Below are 16,603 nucleotides of genomic sequence, written 5' to 3'. Positions count from 1 at the left end.
GTCGATCGTTGTGGCTGTCGTCGGGGTCATTTTGTGGTTGGTGCCGTGCACCATCGTTCGCCATCGGTCAAGTTCCACAGCCATGGCCGGTGTAAAGAAGGGAAGGAGAAGCAGGGGCTTGGTTGCCCTGTTTGAAGAAGAAGAAGGGAAGAGAGACAGAGATCGCTTCTTTTCTCTCTATTTATTTAATTATTTATTTATTTTTCCTAATTTAGTTAAAAAAGTAAAATAAAATAAAAATAAAAATAAAATAAAATTTTGGGGATAGAGGTGTGGATTTCGATGAACCTTGATAGTGGGTTTTCGATATTTAATTTGATTTATTTATAATATTAATATACAGAAGAGTAGTCCATCGGATGGGAGAAGATTAAGTAGGGTTTTTGACATCCAGAGCATAATCTTATGAGTTTGGTGTGACAACTATAAAGGTAAGAATTTTTGGATATTATCATCTATTTATATAAAAATTATTTTATACATCGATGATTTTGATCCATGTATTTTTGATGGTGATATGTTATATACTTAGTTTTTAAGTTTATATTTATGACTTATGCAATGTTACGTATGTTGAGTTGGATAGATTTTGAAAATCATGTGCATCGGGTTTTACAAAAAAATATGATTTTGAATTATAATATCTAACAAGCTTGTAATCGAGCTGTGTAATTGTATGTGAGGTTGTAGTGCACTAGGCTAGCCACGTTATTGATGTCCTGCCACAGGCTGAAACTATAGTTATAGTAGTCCACAGGATTAACCACTATTGATACCTTATCATGGGCTGAAAATATGATTGTGGTAGTTCAGAGTTGAGCATTGTGATCCTCCAGACTAGCCACTATTAGTGCTTTACCATAGATTGTAAACATGGTTGTGGTAGTTAGAATTTGAGCGCTTGTGGTCCTCTAAACTAGTCACGGTATTAGAGCCCCACCACGGGCTGTAAATGTGGTTATGACAATCTACAGAACTAGTTATGGTACTGGTGTCCTACCACAGGCTAGAATTATGGCCATAGTAGTCCAAAGTCGAGCACCTTAATATGATCAGATCCGATGCATGTTGGTTTGAAATAATTGTATGATGTGACTCATTGCACAAAAAAATATTTGCTATAGTGTATGTTTTATAAATTGTGATATCTTTTGACATGAGATTGATATGAGGAGGACGATGAGGAGGATCTCATATAATTTTTTTAAATATATATGTAATTTTGATACTTATAAAGCAGTATAAATTTATAAAATTATATAATTTATATATTTAATATAATATAACTAATTTAATATTTATGATTATGATAAATAATTATTATTTTATTTATAATAAATTTTAAAAAATATTATTGGTTGTTACTATGATTAAAATATATTTTAAAATATTTAATTATAATTTTTTTAAAAAAAATTATTAGTGACAGCATTAGCGATGCAAATACCGTCGCTAATAGTTTTTTTAATTTTTTATAATCAAAAAATTAAAAAACTATTAGCGATCACATTAGTGACGATATTGCCATCCTTAATAATTTTTTAAATTTTAGTTGATAAAAAAATTTAAATTATTAGCAATAATTTTTTTCTATCGCTAATACTATCGCTAATTACGCTTATTAGCGACTGAATTTTTCTGTCGCTAATAATGGTAATTAGCGATGATATTATTTTTCATAAAATTTTAGCGACAAAAGTCCGTCGCTAATACATTAGTGATAGGAGTCCGTCGTCAATAGTATTAGCGACGGCAACTCTACTACTAGTGACAGCAATTGTCCATTACTAATAATCTATTATTTTATAGTATCATCTGAAACTTTCCTTAAATCCTAGGTTTCTATCATAAAAAACTTATTTCTTACATTTAGTTATATATACCATCCATAATAAAAGGAGATACATAACAAAAGAAGGAATCTTAGGTTGCATTCTCAGGAGAACTAGTTTAAGGCAGGGTTAAGTTTCAACCAGGTTGCATCCTCTTTAACCCCTCTAGTGTATCAGGCCAAAAATAGTGTGCCAATGACTCTTTTCTAAAATAACTATATACCATATTATTTCAAGATATTCAAAAATTTTGAATTAGTAAAAACTCTTGGAGAAGACTAAAGTTACAATTTTATTAAGTTAAAGATTAAGATAATATTTTTCGAAAGTCTCAAGAGTATTAAAGAAGACTTTGAAATATTTAGAGGCAATTACGAAAATTTTGGAAGCCAAAATTTTGGAGAAAAATCAATCTGGGCAAAAAAGGGTGACTCATACATCAACCCTTTTTGAAAAGGGGCACCGGCATGTTCTTTTTGGGCTGGCATATAAAAGAGGGCGACCCATAGGTTGACCATTGCTGTGCCACATGCCAAAAATTAAATGCTGTTGTTTCTAGTCTGTTGCAGGGACTGACCCATAGGGCGACCCCTGTGCCAGGGTCGCCCCCTAAGACGGAAATGTGTATAATGACTAATTCTCTAACCCATTTTTGATGCAATAAATGGACAAAATGGTTGACCACCTCTCCAAAGTACATTCAACTCTCCATTCCATCTGTGTGCAGTATTCACAGGGGTCCCCCTTAAGATGGAAATGTGCATAATGGCTAGTTTTCTAACCCATTTTTGGCACAATAAATGGACGAAATGAGTTGACCACCTCTCCAAAGTACATTCAACTCTCCATTCCATCTGTGTGCAGTATTTATTTGATTGTGTACAGAGTTCATTTAATTATATGTAGTGTTAAATTAATTAACCATGTACAGTATTTATTTAATTGTGTGCAAAGTTTCATTAACTGTATGCAGTGTTAAATTAATTGTGTATGATTTTAATTTAACTATGCATAAGATAATTTAACTATATGTAGTGGCAAATTAACTGTGCACCATATTAATTTAACTATATACAGTATCTATTTAACTGTGTATCATGTTAATTTAACTATATACAATATTCATTTAAATATATGCAGTGTTAAATTAACCATATACAATGTTAATTTAACTATGTATAGGATTGATTTAATTATGTATAGTGATAAATTAACTATGTACCATATTAATTTAATTGTGTGCAGTGTTCATTTAACTATGTACCATGTTAATTTAACTATACGTAATATTTATTTAACTGTGTATCATGTTAATTTAACTGTATATAATATTTATTTAATAGTGTATAGTATCTATTTAACTATATATTTCAGTCATTTAAGTGTGTATAGTTGCAAGTGCTAGAAATTATGTTCTAAAGTCAATCGTTTGACGATTGTGCTAATTATAAATGTATATAAATTGATCAATAATAAAAATTATTTGATCTTTTTCATCACAAATTACATCTTCTAACGAACTCTTATATTGTGATGAAATCCTTAGAACTACTTTGATCAATAAAAAAAAATTTATTGCATAGTCCTTAAATTGATTCACGATCAAACGATATGCTATTATTAGGATGATAGCGATATCAAGTATAAGTCGTTGTGTGTCATATACGTTGGTTGTTCCATAACTAAATGTATAGAGATACTGGTATGGCATATAGGTGAGATATAGGAGTACATCGTTACTCAATGTGACCAACTGCGGAGCACTCTACTGTCAAGGGTAGCTCGCGAAGGATATGGATATAAGTATCTCTCCGATCTGAGATCACTACAGTGACTTACAAGCAACTCACTATACTTTGATGCCGGACTAATTGAGTTTCTAATTTAGTGATAAAAAATTTTGGAGTACAGTCAAATACTTGTCAAATCGGTGCGTGAGTCAAGATGAGATTGATCCCTCCGAAGTAGTAGGAGTTAATGTATCAATGTATTTAATTTAGCAAAACCTAGATCCGGATAATCTATATGATAGATTTAAAAAAGATTAAAATATAATGTGGATGACTTATTTAGGATTAATAGTTAAATCTTAGATCATCCTCGAGCATTAGGATCAAAGGGATGAATTATATGGTAACCATATGCCAATAGGTTCTTGAATATTGCTTCATCTTCATTCGACCTATCCGGATGTTAGGTCATCATTACTAGATGGTTATATTAATTGGTTCAAGAAGTTATTCCTATACTATCGACTTAGGTTCGAACCTATGGGATCACACTCAAAAGAAGTTTTTGACTGATAATATGATTTTTCAATGATTGAGAATCGTTTAAGGGTTTAATCGTCAATTCGATTGATGATTAATCTTATACAAAAATTATAATAAATTAATTCATCAAATGTTAGTAAATTAATGAAAGATTAATTAGTAATTAGATTACTGATTAGCTCAATTTGATTGAGCAAAGAGGATTAAATAAAATTTAATTAAATTAGATTCAATTAAGTTTGATCCGATCAGATTATGAGATGATCAAATCACTAAGGGAGAATTATCCCTGATTTGATCGGAATTTTAGTTCAATCAATTTTTAATTTGATTAAAATTTGATTAAAAATTTATAAACTTAATTAAATTAGATTTTATATATTTTATTTGGGCTAAATCAGATGTGATTTGATTTAGATTCAAATAAAAAAATTAAGAGTCCTTATTGGAATAGGACTCTTCTCCCTTGCGCCAACCCATTTTGCACGCCATCTATCTCTATGCACAAATAATTTTTGCATGAGATTTTTTTCATACTAAAGAGTTCTTCTCCTCTCTATCTCACATCTAAATCTGATTTAATTTTGATAGAAAAAAATTTTAAAATTAGATTTCAAAATATTTCTTATTAAGAGAATCTGTTCTTATCCAAATCAACCTCTCCATGCCAACTTATTTTTTTCTTCTTATATGTGCAATATTTTGAAGAGATTTTTCATAAAAAATTAGTTAGAGGACTGACTTACCATGAAAAAATATGGAAAGAGGTGTCTCATATTTTTTTGACATGTTTTGGGATGTGAAATTATGAAGGAAGGCAACATCTTATAAGAATCCGTGATCTCTATGACTCTTCACCCTTATTTCTTGCATGCCTATAAAAAGGGGTTTTTATTTTTCTTTTGTGCATGTAAGAGAGAAGGAAGAGAGATCTTCACATGGAGGAAAGTTTGGATATGGTTCATGGCATGAAAAATAAAGAGGAGAGTCCTCTCTCTTGATGTGTGCATAAAAATCTGAATTCTAGATTTTGATCCTAGGATTTGAAAAGAGAGAAAAAAATAAGAAAAAATTATTTTTCTCTCCATCTTTTTTTCACCTCTTCATCTCATCCAGAAGTCTATCTTCAATCTCTGAAAAGATTTTAGAGATTTGAAGAAAGGATTCAGATCAATCAAGAAGAAGGTCTTTGCATGAGCTAGTACTTTCGAGAAGATCGATCAGATCGAGGCTTTGAGTGGATTTTTCATGGAGGTTGGATGTGTGAGCAGCTGCGAGCAACCAGCAAAGACCCTCTCTACCATATCTCTCAGCAGTGATGATCGTCGACCCATGCTCAAATATCGAGTTCTGAACTCAGATAGGCGTAGATTTGATCTACTGCTTACATCCATACATGTAGATTTTATAATGTGATTTTTCAGATTTTATATGCAACATATCATGTCATAGATCCTAAAGTAAATTGATTTGATGATTAGATCATATACATATTAGATTAATTTAATTAATCTAATTATTTTTTACTATAATTTATTCAAAAAAATTTTGAAATACATGCATGAAATCGTCTACATTCACCAACAGCAAGTTTCCAAAATATATTTCAAAATGTCTTTTCTCAACAAAAAGCAAGTTCCTAAAATATAAGTTCATAACAAAATGCAAGTTTCCAAAATATCTTTTCCCACAACACAGCTAAACTCCAAAATAGTTACTCAATAATCTCATTACAAGTTCTTCTGTTGTGTCATTCTTTTCTGCATCGCCCATGTTTCAGAATTCTTGATGAATCCATTTGTGAAGCTCTTCTCTTCTTCCTAGGCCTGTCAGGATGAGTCTTGGTCATAAGAGGTAAAATATGTATCTCATCTGAGACACTCTGGATCATCTCAATATCTGAAATTGGATTGATAAATTCTACATATGCTATTCTATACATGTCAGCCTCGAAATAATTATTAATAAAATGATACAAAGATCTACCAGCCTTCTCAATGCATGCACATGCATAATTACATGGCATTCAAAAGATTCGCCATTCGCCACAAGAGCAAGTGCATTCCTGTAGGTCAACCTTAAATGAGTACTTTATGTCCTTTACATCGTAAATTATGATGCTCTATGTAAAGATGGATAACCTTTGACCTTCTTCTATATTTTTCTGCAACACCTTTTTCGGATCGAGACAAAGATGGATTTGCATATTGTAACCTCGAATCCATCGAACATATATCAATTCCATAATTTGGAGCCTTATATGATCAACCACCAGAGAAATTAGAAGATGTCGAGTCTCCAAAATCCAACTGTTGAAATACTCTGCCATATTAGATGTCAAGATACCCCAACACGGACTTGAAAAGACTGCATTTGCCCAATGCTTCGACTTTGCATGCTTCATAAAGTTACTTGTTCCTGGAGCTGCTGCTATAAGTTTCCTAATTAGTTTTTGAAAAATGTTTAGGTTTGGAGTATATGCAGCAGTATTTAATAAATCAATCAATCTCTTTCTTTCAGCTGCACAATAATGGACAAGCACTTGCATGTACAACAACGAAAGGATAGCAATGACTTAATAAAACTAGATATTTTAAAGATGTAACTTAAAAATTTAGAAGAATATGATGCATATCCAATTTTTATAATTATCTTTGACATAGTAGAAGCAATATGAGTGGTAGCTACCAATAAAGTATTTGATACTACTTTTATAAGTCCCTGATGTCTATCTGTCATAATGGTAAAATGATGCCCATGATAGTCAATGCAAGACTCTAAGGCTTTTTTCAATATTCGATAAAATTAATCTCAATTATCATCATTTTTTATATCAACAATAACATATGCAATGAAAAACATATCATCATTCACATCTTTGTCTATAGCACCAAGTAAAAGTCCTCCATCCTTATGCTTAACAAATGTTGCATCCATGAATATTAGAGGTCTACAATCTTTTATGAAACTATTGAATGAGGCTTTAAATGAAATGAATAGATATCTAAATCGATCTTCAATGGTTTCATACATCACTATGCTGTCGAGGTTGGTCTGAAAAATGACATCATAATACCATCATATCCTTTCATAAGATATTGTCCTCTCACCATAGATCTCCTTGATGGCAATCTTTTTTCCATGCCATGCTTGATGATATAGCGATTCCACACCATATCACGATGAATATCTTTTACAATATCAGTCAGCCTATATAAAGGCATATCTTGAAGTTTCTCCTTGACAATATTTGAAATCCAATGTTTTGAAGCCTTGGGATGATATCGATTTTGCAACCCTACTCTACATGTATGTTTGTTGTTCATGATTTTAATTACAAACCTATCTTTATTCCTAAGATGAGAAGCATGAATGCACCGTCTACATTCATTATATGCACACTCTATGGTCATACGTACACAATCATTCTTGACAAATACAAAATTTCTGCAATTTGTAATGCAAAACTTATAAATTATAGCACGAAAGATTTTAACATCCTTAAATTCTTAACCTATTCCCTCTATGCAACTTTTTCAAGCATCCAACATATTTCTTTGACTTGGTTCATCTTTAATTGTAGCTTTTGTTTCTTTGACAACTCAAATGAAATTACTTGAGCTAGTAAATGATGAAAAGTAAGATGAATAAACTATTTGACCATTTTTGCAACAACTTATATATATATTCAGTATTATGAATTGGATAGCTATCCTTACAATATAAAAAGATTATTCTTTCATTATATTACCAATCAATTTTGAACTATTACATATATCATTAGTACTATATTCATGCAGCAACTACATATAAATGCACAAAACAACTAAATAAAAATAAAAATAGATATATAACTTGCAATTAAATTCTGCATTACCTCGTATTGATTACCACTTTAGGAGATTCAATCAATGAGACACAATGAGATACAATCATCTCAATTATTGTAACTTTTAACTTCAAATATATTTACATATTCTTAACCGCTACCATTACCGTAGGCCTACGACGGTGACTTTTTAGCTACGGCAGTGGTTATATCAACTGCTACCATAACTAACCTACAACAGCTACAATTTTTTAGCTACGGTAGTAGTTATATCAACTGCTACCATAACTAACCTATAACAGCTATTTTTTTAGCTACTACAGCGGTTTCCAAACCACTATCGTAGCCTTAAGCTATGGTAGTGGGCCAGTCGGGGGTTGGGCGGTGGGCGGTCAATGATCGATCAACGACGAATGATCAAAGAACAATATTACGCGGTCAACATCTCTTGTGTGATTCGAACCTAAGCCCTTTCCCAGGTTAGGTGCTTGACTTCACCAAAGAGCTACCCCTCTCATTCTACTGTAATCTTTTTTATATATATTTATACTGTTCCCACTTTCCTTCTAAAAGCCATAACTTTTGATCCAGAGGTCGGATTTAGATGATTTTTTTTTTGATTTCATATAACTTATTGATCTACGTGACTGCGATAATGATTTTACAAAAAAGATATTGTTTTATTCCTCAAATTGGAGTTTTAAAAAAATTTAGTTGATATTTACAAATAATTTTGGATGATTATACAAACCTGTAATAGTAAAATCGAATTTCAAACATATCTTCACCGTTTATTATCTAAATAATTATCGTTAGAGTATCTTTACAAAATACTACCTCAATCCGATAGCTCTATCTTTGTCGATCATTAAAATTTGATTTTGACGATCACGAACAACTGCACAATGATCTGACAAAATAAAAATCACTGATGGATTCAAAAATTTACAACGATGATCTCGATGATATTTGTAGCACATTATCAAAATTTATTTCAATAAGACATCATTATCATGGTCAATTTAGTACGGAATGCTTTTGATTGTTAAATGAAAAATGACTGATCAAAAGGTAAAACGACGTCCGATTAAAATAATTTTTTAGATAAATGATCTTTGCTACTATTTTAATTATTTATATGATAATAATTATAAAATTCAAACCATGTATATATAAACAATCTAAAACTATATGTCGCTTGCTACTCATTCTTAAATTCTTTAAGTAATTATACTTGTACTTTTGTAAGATGTGCTTGAGTGGATTCCAACATATATGTACGATTTGAATTTATGATCACCACCATATAAATGATTAAAGTACTAACAAAGATCATTTATCCAAAAAAATCATCTCAATCGGACGTTGATTGACCTTGTGATCGCTCACTTTTCATTTAACGGCTAAAATCATTCCGTGCTAAATTGATCATGCTCATGATATCCGATTGAAGTAAAATTTTGATAGTGTGCTACAAATATCATCGAGATCATCATCGTAAATTTTTGAACACATCGGTAGTTTCTATCTATCAGATCATCGTGCAGTTATTCGTGGCCGTCGAAATCGAATGTTAATGATCGACAAAGCTAGAGCTACTGGATTGAGGTGGTCTTTTATGAGAATACTTTAACAATAATTATTTAGATAATAAATAGCGAAGATGTACTTAAAATTTAATTTCACTATTACAGATTCATGTAATCATTCAAAATTATTTGTAAGTATCGACTAAATTTTTTTTTAAAACTCCAATTTGAGAGATAAAATAATATTTTTTTGCAAAATTGTCATCACAACTATGTAGATATTGAAAAGTTATATAAAATCAAAAAAAAATCATCAAAATCTTACCTCTGGATCGAAAGTTATGATATGACAAAGTTATTGTAACCGCTGCCGTAGGTAACCTACAGCAGCGATGACTCATAACCGTTGTGGTAGGTCCAACCTACCATAACAGGTTCAAAATAACCATTGCAGTATGTCTGATCTACGGCAGCGGTTACAATAACCACTGCCATAAATCTGATCTGTAGCAGTGGTTAGTATAACCACTACAGTAGATACCTATGGCAGCGGTTACAATGCCTAAATTCTTACTTGTTTTGATATTCTTACTCTCAAACTATTTGGTTAGTTTTATATTCTATCATTTTTTTATATTTTTATTTGCTTTAAGTAACCGCTGCCATAGATTCGATCTACAGCAGTAGTTAGTATAACTGCTGCAGTAGATATCTATGGCAACCGTTATGATGCCTAAATTCTTACTTTTTTTTATATTTTTACTCTCAAGCCATTTCGTTAGTTTCATGTTCTGCCATTTCTTTTATATCTTTGTTTGCTTTAAGCCTACATATCTTATGTAGCGGTAGTCCTGACATAAATACAGGGCACAAATGGTTGTTTGTGTTTCTGTTCCATCAACTTTGAAAACGCCTGTTTCGTTTGGATGGACACGTACAATGCATGTTGGGCGGACCATCTCCATATGATTTGTAAGTCACGTATGATACCCTCACACCTACATCACTTATTGAACTATAATATTATGTGATCTTGACGTCTTTCAGGAAGAAGGAATGGACCAAGGGCCATCCAAAATATAACATGCCTAGGTCTCTGATATCTTGTTTAAATTAATTAGGGAGCCTTCATTATTTATAACATTTGTTTTCAAATGATATACCCATACTCTTCTATTTTGCATGAGTGCGTCGTGTAGTCATTCAACATTTTTTTTTCAGATTTCTTTCTTAAAGTTGCCAAGCCACATAACACTGAACTTTCTAATTTCCTGGTCCTATAATGGCATAAGAATTGAAGCTGCCAATAATATATACTCTCCACCCTTTATCTGATGCTCTCTGAGGTTTCTAGAAAGTGTTAACCATGTCAAAAAATCTAGGAGAACATAAAATTCCTTGCCCACTTTTGTGATTGGACAAATTCCTAACACAGCAAAGGGCAGCCTAAGAAAATTATGAATGGGAACATCATCATGTGTGAGAATTGAGAAAGTTATGAGAATAAATACATTCAGGATTTTCCTGTAAGAATAAATACTCAGTTCAACTCCTGAAATGCTGACGCCAAGAGCCCAGGAATGGCCGCAGTTTATTATCCCATAATCATTTACCAAGAATCCTTTTAAAGAAAGTGTTTATAAATGTTCATCGAAGCTCATCCATTAGATTGTCATAAAGCTGAATTATATTGAAATATTTTCTGGAGATTCCATAATCAAAGCAATATGCTTGCCATCCTAAAGAAGCATCATAAATAAGCGGCTGCTTCTCCTTTGCATAATATATTTTATATGACCCTTTAGTGGCAGTGAAGGAGGGCAAGGCAAGGAGAAGAACATCACATGGATAATCTTTTCACTAATATAATTCCAATAAATTGTTGATAGAATTGTCCCTTTAGATTGCACGGATGATATTTAACAAAGGAAAAAAAAACAACCATTGGTTGTCAAACTATAATTTGTGGGTATGAAATCCGAAATCCTCTCCTCAGAAACAATATGAACCAATGGGTCTAAATAGGAGGTTATGCACCTAACATGATCATAACATTTAAAATCATGTTTGTCAATGTTTTAATAATCAATATGGGCCACATATAATGGATTCAAGCACATTAAGACAAAAAGTTCTTCATTTCCACCAGGTTTTTAAACAGATTACGTACAAGAAGCAGAGTCGTAAAACCACGCAAGAAAAATGCAATGAAAACTTCGATTGCTCAGGCCATCAACAATTTGCAGGAGCTCATTCAGCTTTCATACAAAAATGCAATTATGTATAACATTATGTATAAACCTCCTAGAAGAGTCGAGCTTAATCTATATGATAATATTTTTGCCACAACAATTGTTCAGCAGGCTCTTTGGAGAAAAACACACCTTGTGACCTTCCACCAATGTTTCTAAACATCAAATTTTCCACCCTAAGTAATTGTGAACATCTTCAGTAACCAATCTGCTAATCTGCAGAAGACTTGAAGATTATAAGAGGACCTGTTTTATTAATTTCAGCATAAGAAAGCAATCATTTTGTTAGTAGCTTGAATCTTCGATCTAGGGTAACACACTTACTTCAGAATTTTTCGAAAATCTCAAATTTGCACCACTTGATGAGTGCCTTCTTCCTAGAGGTGTTTCTAAAATATCCGCTTCCCTAAACCCCCACCTGTACCCACTCCCAATTTTGGCAACTAACATCATATTTCCATCACTGCACATTTGCATACATGAGCTGCAATAGAAAATGTGAAGAGAATAAAGATCATTCATTTTGCATGCAGAACAGCTATCATTCATTTTTGCCACAACAATTGTTCAGCAGGCTCTTTGGAGAAAAAACACACCTTGTGACCTTCCACCAATGTTTCTAAACATCAAATTTTCCACCCTAAGTAATTGTGAACATCTTCAGTAACCAATCTGCTAATCTGCAGAAGACTTGAAGATTATAAGAGGACCTGTTTTATTAATTTCAGCATAAGAAAGCAATCATTTTGTTAGTAGCTTGAATCTTCGATCTAGGGTAACACACTTACTTCAGAATTTTTCGAAAATCTCAAATTTGCACCACTTGATGAGTGCCTTCTTACTAAAGGTGTTTCTAAAATATCCGCTTCCCTAAACCCCCACCTGTACCCACTCCCAATTTTGGCAACTAACATCATATTTCCATCACTGCACATTTGCATACATGAGCTGCAATAGAAAATGTGAAGAGAATAAAGATCATTCATTTTGCATGCAGAACAGCTATCATTCTATTGTGAAGGTAGAGATAGAAACTCTTTCATGCCCATTTGACAAGGAAACAAAGGTTTAATAGCATGGCACATGTTCACAAGTTTAATAGAATAACCCAATTAATGTTCTCAATTTTGAAAAATACAAAACAAAGATTCCATTAGGAGAATGCTTTAGTTATAGGCTACAGCTTACTATATTTAAAGCATAATCATCAGGCATCAGTGATTTCTCTTTGAATTAAGATCAATCTCGAACTCCTTGCGCTTCAACTCCAGTGCCAACCTTTCATTCTCAAGCTTCATCCTTTCATTCTCCATCCTCATCTTGTTCAGTTCTCTGTCTTTCTTCTTACTAAATCGCTGCCACTTGAACCGTTGCCTTTCAAGCTCCAGCATCTGAAGTTGTATTTTCAGTCTCTGCTCCTCCATCTGAAGTGAATGAGAACTAATCAAGTTCTTATCCCCCCAAGCAACAGTAGATCCTTCAGGAAGCACTTGGTTCATATCCACAGACATGCTTTGGGGATAAGGCCGCCTCGTACAATCCTGTGACCCTGAAGGGTTTCCAAAACCAACTTCTTCATGGTCTACCATATGCTTCATCCTTTTCGGAAAGCACGATCCCCCAACATCGCCATGCAATACAGTATGCTCTTCAGCATCATCTTCTTCATTGTCAGTGTCTGCGCTTTGATCATCTTCATCAACATCCTCATGCACAGCCCTCCTTGTATCATGCTCCTCTCTACTTCTGAGAACCAGTTGCAATGACCGTTGAAGTGCTGGATCATGAGGTAAATTCAACCGATTCCCATTATGATATGAGCACATCTCCTCATAGAATAGATGCTTTGAACTCAAAATCTTCCTCGCGTCTTCCTTCAGCTTGTCAGAGATGTCCATTTGATCCAAAAGAGCTGGATTCTCCACCACCCTGCAAGATGTGCCCCTGCCAAGAATATCTGTAAGCCTTTTATATCTCTTGTTGAGATCATTGAACTTGTCTTCGCACTGCTGAGGTGAAACATAACAGCCCCTCTCCGCCATCACTTTCGATATTGCCTTCCACTTCCCCTTTTTCTGCAATATGGCATACTTCCTCCTCCCACCACTGTTATATTCAGACATGGCATCTTCTCCCACGTAGGAAACTGCAGTTATCAAAAGCCTAACCATTGCACGAGTCCACTTCATCCGCTGCCACGGGAAGCCCTTTTTCCCATTGCCAGCTTCATTCTGGCCGTCGGCTCCATCCTCCATGAAGTTGAGATCATCGTCGTCACTCATGGAGGTTTTACCATGCTCTCCCTTATTGTAGTCTGTCACGGGAACTGCTGGTTGATGATTGCAATCCTGCATGGTTAGCTGGAAAACTTCATGCATTGGCGGGTGAATCATTGAGCCCTGATGTTGAGTGCCGCTTGGCTGTTGCTGGTGATGATGAAAGGATGCTTGTGGGTGGTGTTGATGATGCATGTGCATAGAACCTTGCAAGTCCAGTACACCATAAGGGATCATGTTACTGGTTGGTAAATTACCCTCCATCGGCTGTCACTGAACAAAAATTCAGATCAAAATGGACGAGTTACTATTTGTCCAACTTTTGAAAGCTTAAATTCAACTCCTTTTTTATTGAAAATTTGAAGATTTGCCCAACCTACCAGCAATATTTCCCTGCAACAACTTTCTTCGCATCTACTATCACGGAACCGAAGATTGGAACAGATTGAACCCTTCAATTTTTTTTTCTCTTTTTAGGGCTTAAATTAGACTGCTTTATGGAAACAGATCCCAACTTTGCCTTAAATTCTTCCTCACAACAACTTAAAATTTCAACTCTCAGAAGCTAAGTGTCTTCAAACTGTACAAACCCTCAGGATTCCAAATAAAACCATTAAGATTCCACCTTTCTGAAGCTCTAGCTGGTTTCACCCCAACAATCTAAGAAACTCATAAGAACCACCTGAATCTTTGGTCAAACCCCAAAGAGAAATAGGATAGTACGCCAAAACATAAAAACCCCGAATTTAAACAAGACGAGAGAAAATCGATCAAAATCACCACCAAATCTTCTCGCTAGCCCAGCTTCACCACAAATACCAAGATCGAAACTCCAAGAAAACCCAAACCAAAAAGCCAAGGAAATCAAATCCGACTTACAAACGGATGATCACTGGACTTATCTGGATCGAAATGCCGGCCTAGGAAGCCATCTCGACGGTATCTGGGCGAGATCCAAATCGAGTTTCTACTTTTCTTCTAGGTATGAGATTTTGGGGGCAACGGGGGTTTTGGAGTCGCCAAAGACCACCAACCGGCCCGGATGACGCGGAGAGAGAGAGACAGGGGGGTTAACTTTTAGGAGGGAGGTGGGGTTTGGTTCAATGAACAAGGGAGTGTAGGGCCCCCCAGCGGGGTGCCGTTTCTCAGGACCATATGACCCCCAGATATTATTAAGTAGAAGCCGATAGGAACGCAAACTGGTCTACATGCAATGCAACGCATCCCAGGAGTGCATTTTGAAAAGGATGGCTTTACTTTGGAGGAGAAAAACCACTTAATTATCGAACGTGCACAAAAAAATATATATTATTTTTAATAAAATAATATAGTTTAAGTTTTAGGTACAATTTTATTTTTTGATTACTTATAAAATATTTTTTAAGTGTGAACCAGTAAATGTGTTTGCTATAATAGACGTGTTTACTTACGAACTTATCAGTTTTATAATTAAAAAAATAAATTTTTATTTTTTTATTTTTTTAAAATATTATGATACATAATTACATCTTCTTGATATACCTACAAATTTTTTTGATATATATTTAAAAATAATATAATATACATCTTCAGATAAATTGATACATAGAATATATTTTTTATCTAATAAGTATATTGGATCGGTTGGTGTACATCAAAAAAATTTACAATATATCTCAAAAAATTGATAGATATATATCATTTGTATAATGAATATAATATTCTACGAACTGTATATTAATTTATTAAAAGTATAGATTACTTACAAGATAATTAATTTTTATATATCATTGATCATGTATTATTATGAGGAATTTCATATTCTACAAACGTATATGATTTATCTAAAGATATATTAATTTATTTTATAATTAATTTATTTAATATATATTATCTGCTCACGTAGTATATAGTGATAAAAAATATATTTTTAAAAAAATATATTATTTTTTAATTATAAAATTAAAATTTTATTAATTATAAATTATTAAAAATTTTAATTGATATCAGAAGAAGTATGATGTAATTGGGAGATCGTATATTTTTTTTTTATGATGCACTTCTCATATGATTTTTGTTCCACTACCACCGCCCTCCACCTCAGCTGCCAAGTACGATTATGATGTGTCGTCTCGGTGGAATACTGCAGCCTTGCACCCTTTCAACGAAAGGATTTGGACACTCTGCAATGAATGTTTGGCAAGCTGTACAGACATCCACATGGAAGCCGGACGGCATTACCTCATCCTCGGAATCCAAACGACCATCTCTACTCCCGAGATGAGCTAAACTCTGTATCGACATGGCTGACACGGTGGTTGGTGGTTCCCGGGTTGTGCAGCTCTCTCTGCGGCGTGTAGGGGCAAGCAACTCTCGATCAAATGGATGACAATGACAACTTAGTCATCTTCTTTCTTTCTTACCTCCTCACTGCTTCCGCCAAATGGGAACCTCATATATTATTTTTGTTATAATGGGACATTTAGATTTGAGAATAATTAAAAGCGCAAGAATAAGCTGATCACCATTGAATCCTTCATGACAACCAAATAGATTATTCCATCTTCTTCTTCGAATCGGACGATGACGTCTGCATTAATGATTCACGCCGTTACATGCGACCCACCATCTCA

The 16,603-nt window shown here is 33.6% G+C and overlaps 1 protein-coding gene and 1 pseudogene across 1 annotated transcript; both read right to left on the bottom strand.

Annotated features, from left to right (window-relative positions):
• Nucleotides 1-5,819: 5,819 nt before the first annotated feature.
• On the bottom strand, nucleotides 5,820-7,725 carry LOC140851652 (uncharacterized; annotated as a pseudogene).
• Nucleotides 7,726-12,741: 5,016 nt separating this feature from the next.
• Nucleotides 12,742-15,074, bottom strand: LOC105052003 (uncharacterized). The gene is made up of 2 exons (XM_010932677.4): nucleotides 14,372-15,074; nucleotides 12,742-14,264 (listed from the first exon to the last, which is right to left on the bottom strand). The coding sequence occupies exon 2, from the start codon at nucleotides 14,253-14,255 to the stop codon at nucleotides 12,930-12,932; it is 1,326 nt and encodes a 441-aa protein (XP_010930979.1). The 5' UTR covers nucleotides 14,256-14,264; nucleotides 14,372-15,074; the 3' UTR covers nucleotides 12,742-12,929.
• Between the last annotated feature and the right edge of the window lie 1,529 nt (nucleotides 15,075-16,603).

Source organism: Elaeis guineensis, chromosome 9 (genome assembly GCF_000442705.2).
Source record: "Elaeis guineensis isolate ETL-2024a chromosome 9, EG11, whole genome shotgun sequence".
NCBI lineage: Eukaryota > Viridiplantae > Streptophyta > Magnoliopsida > Arecales > Arecaceae > Elaeis > Elaeis guineensis.
The sequence above is the reverse complement of the archived record's forward strand: the minus strand, read 5'-3'. Positions and strand labels throughout refer to the sequence as shown.

Coding starts and splice junctions, on each gene's coding strand:
- LOC105052003 (XM_010932677.4), bottom strand. CDS start 14,255: ATGGAGGGTAATTTACCAACCAGTAACATGATCCCTTATGGTGTACTG.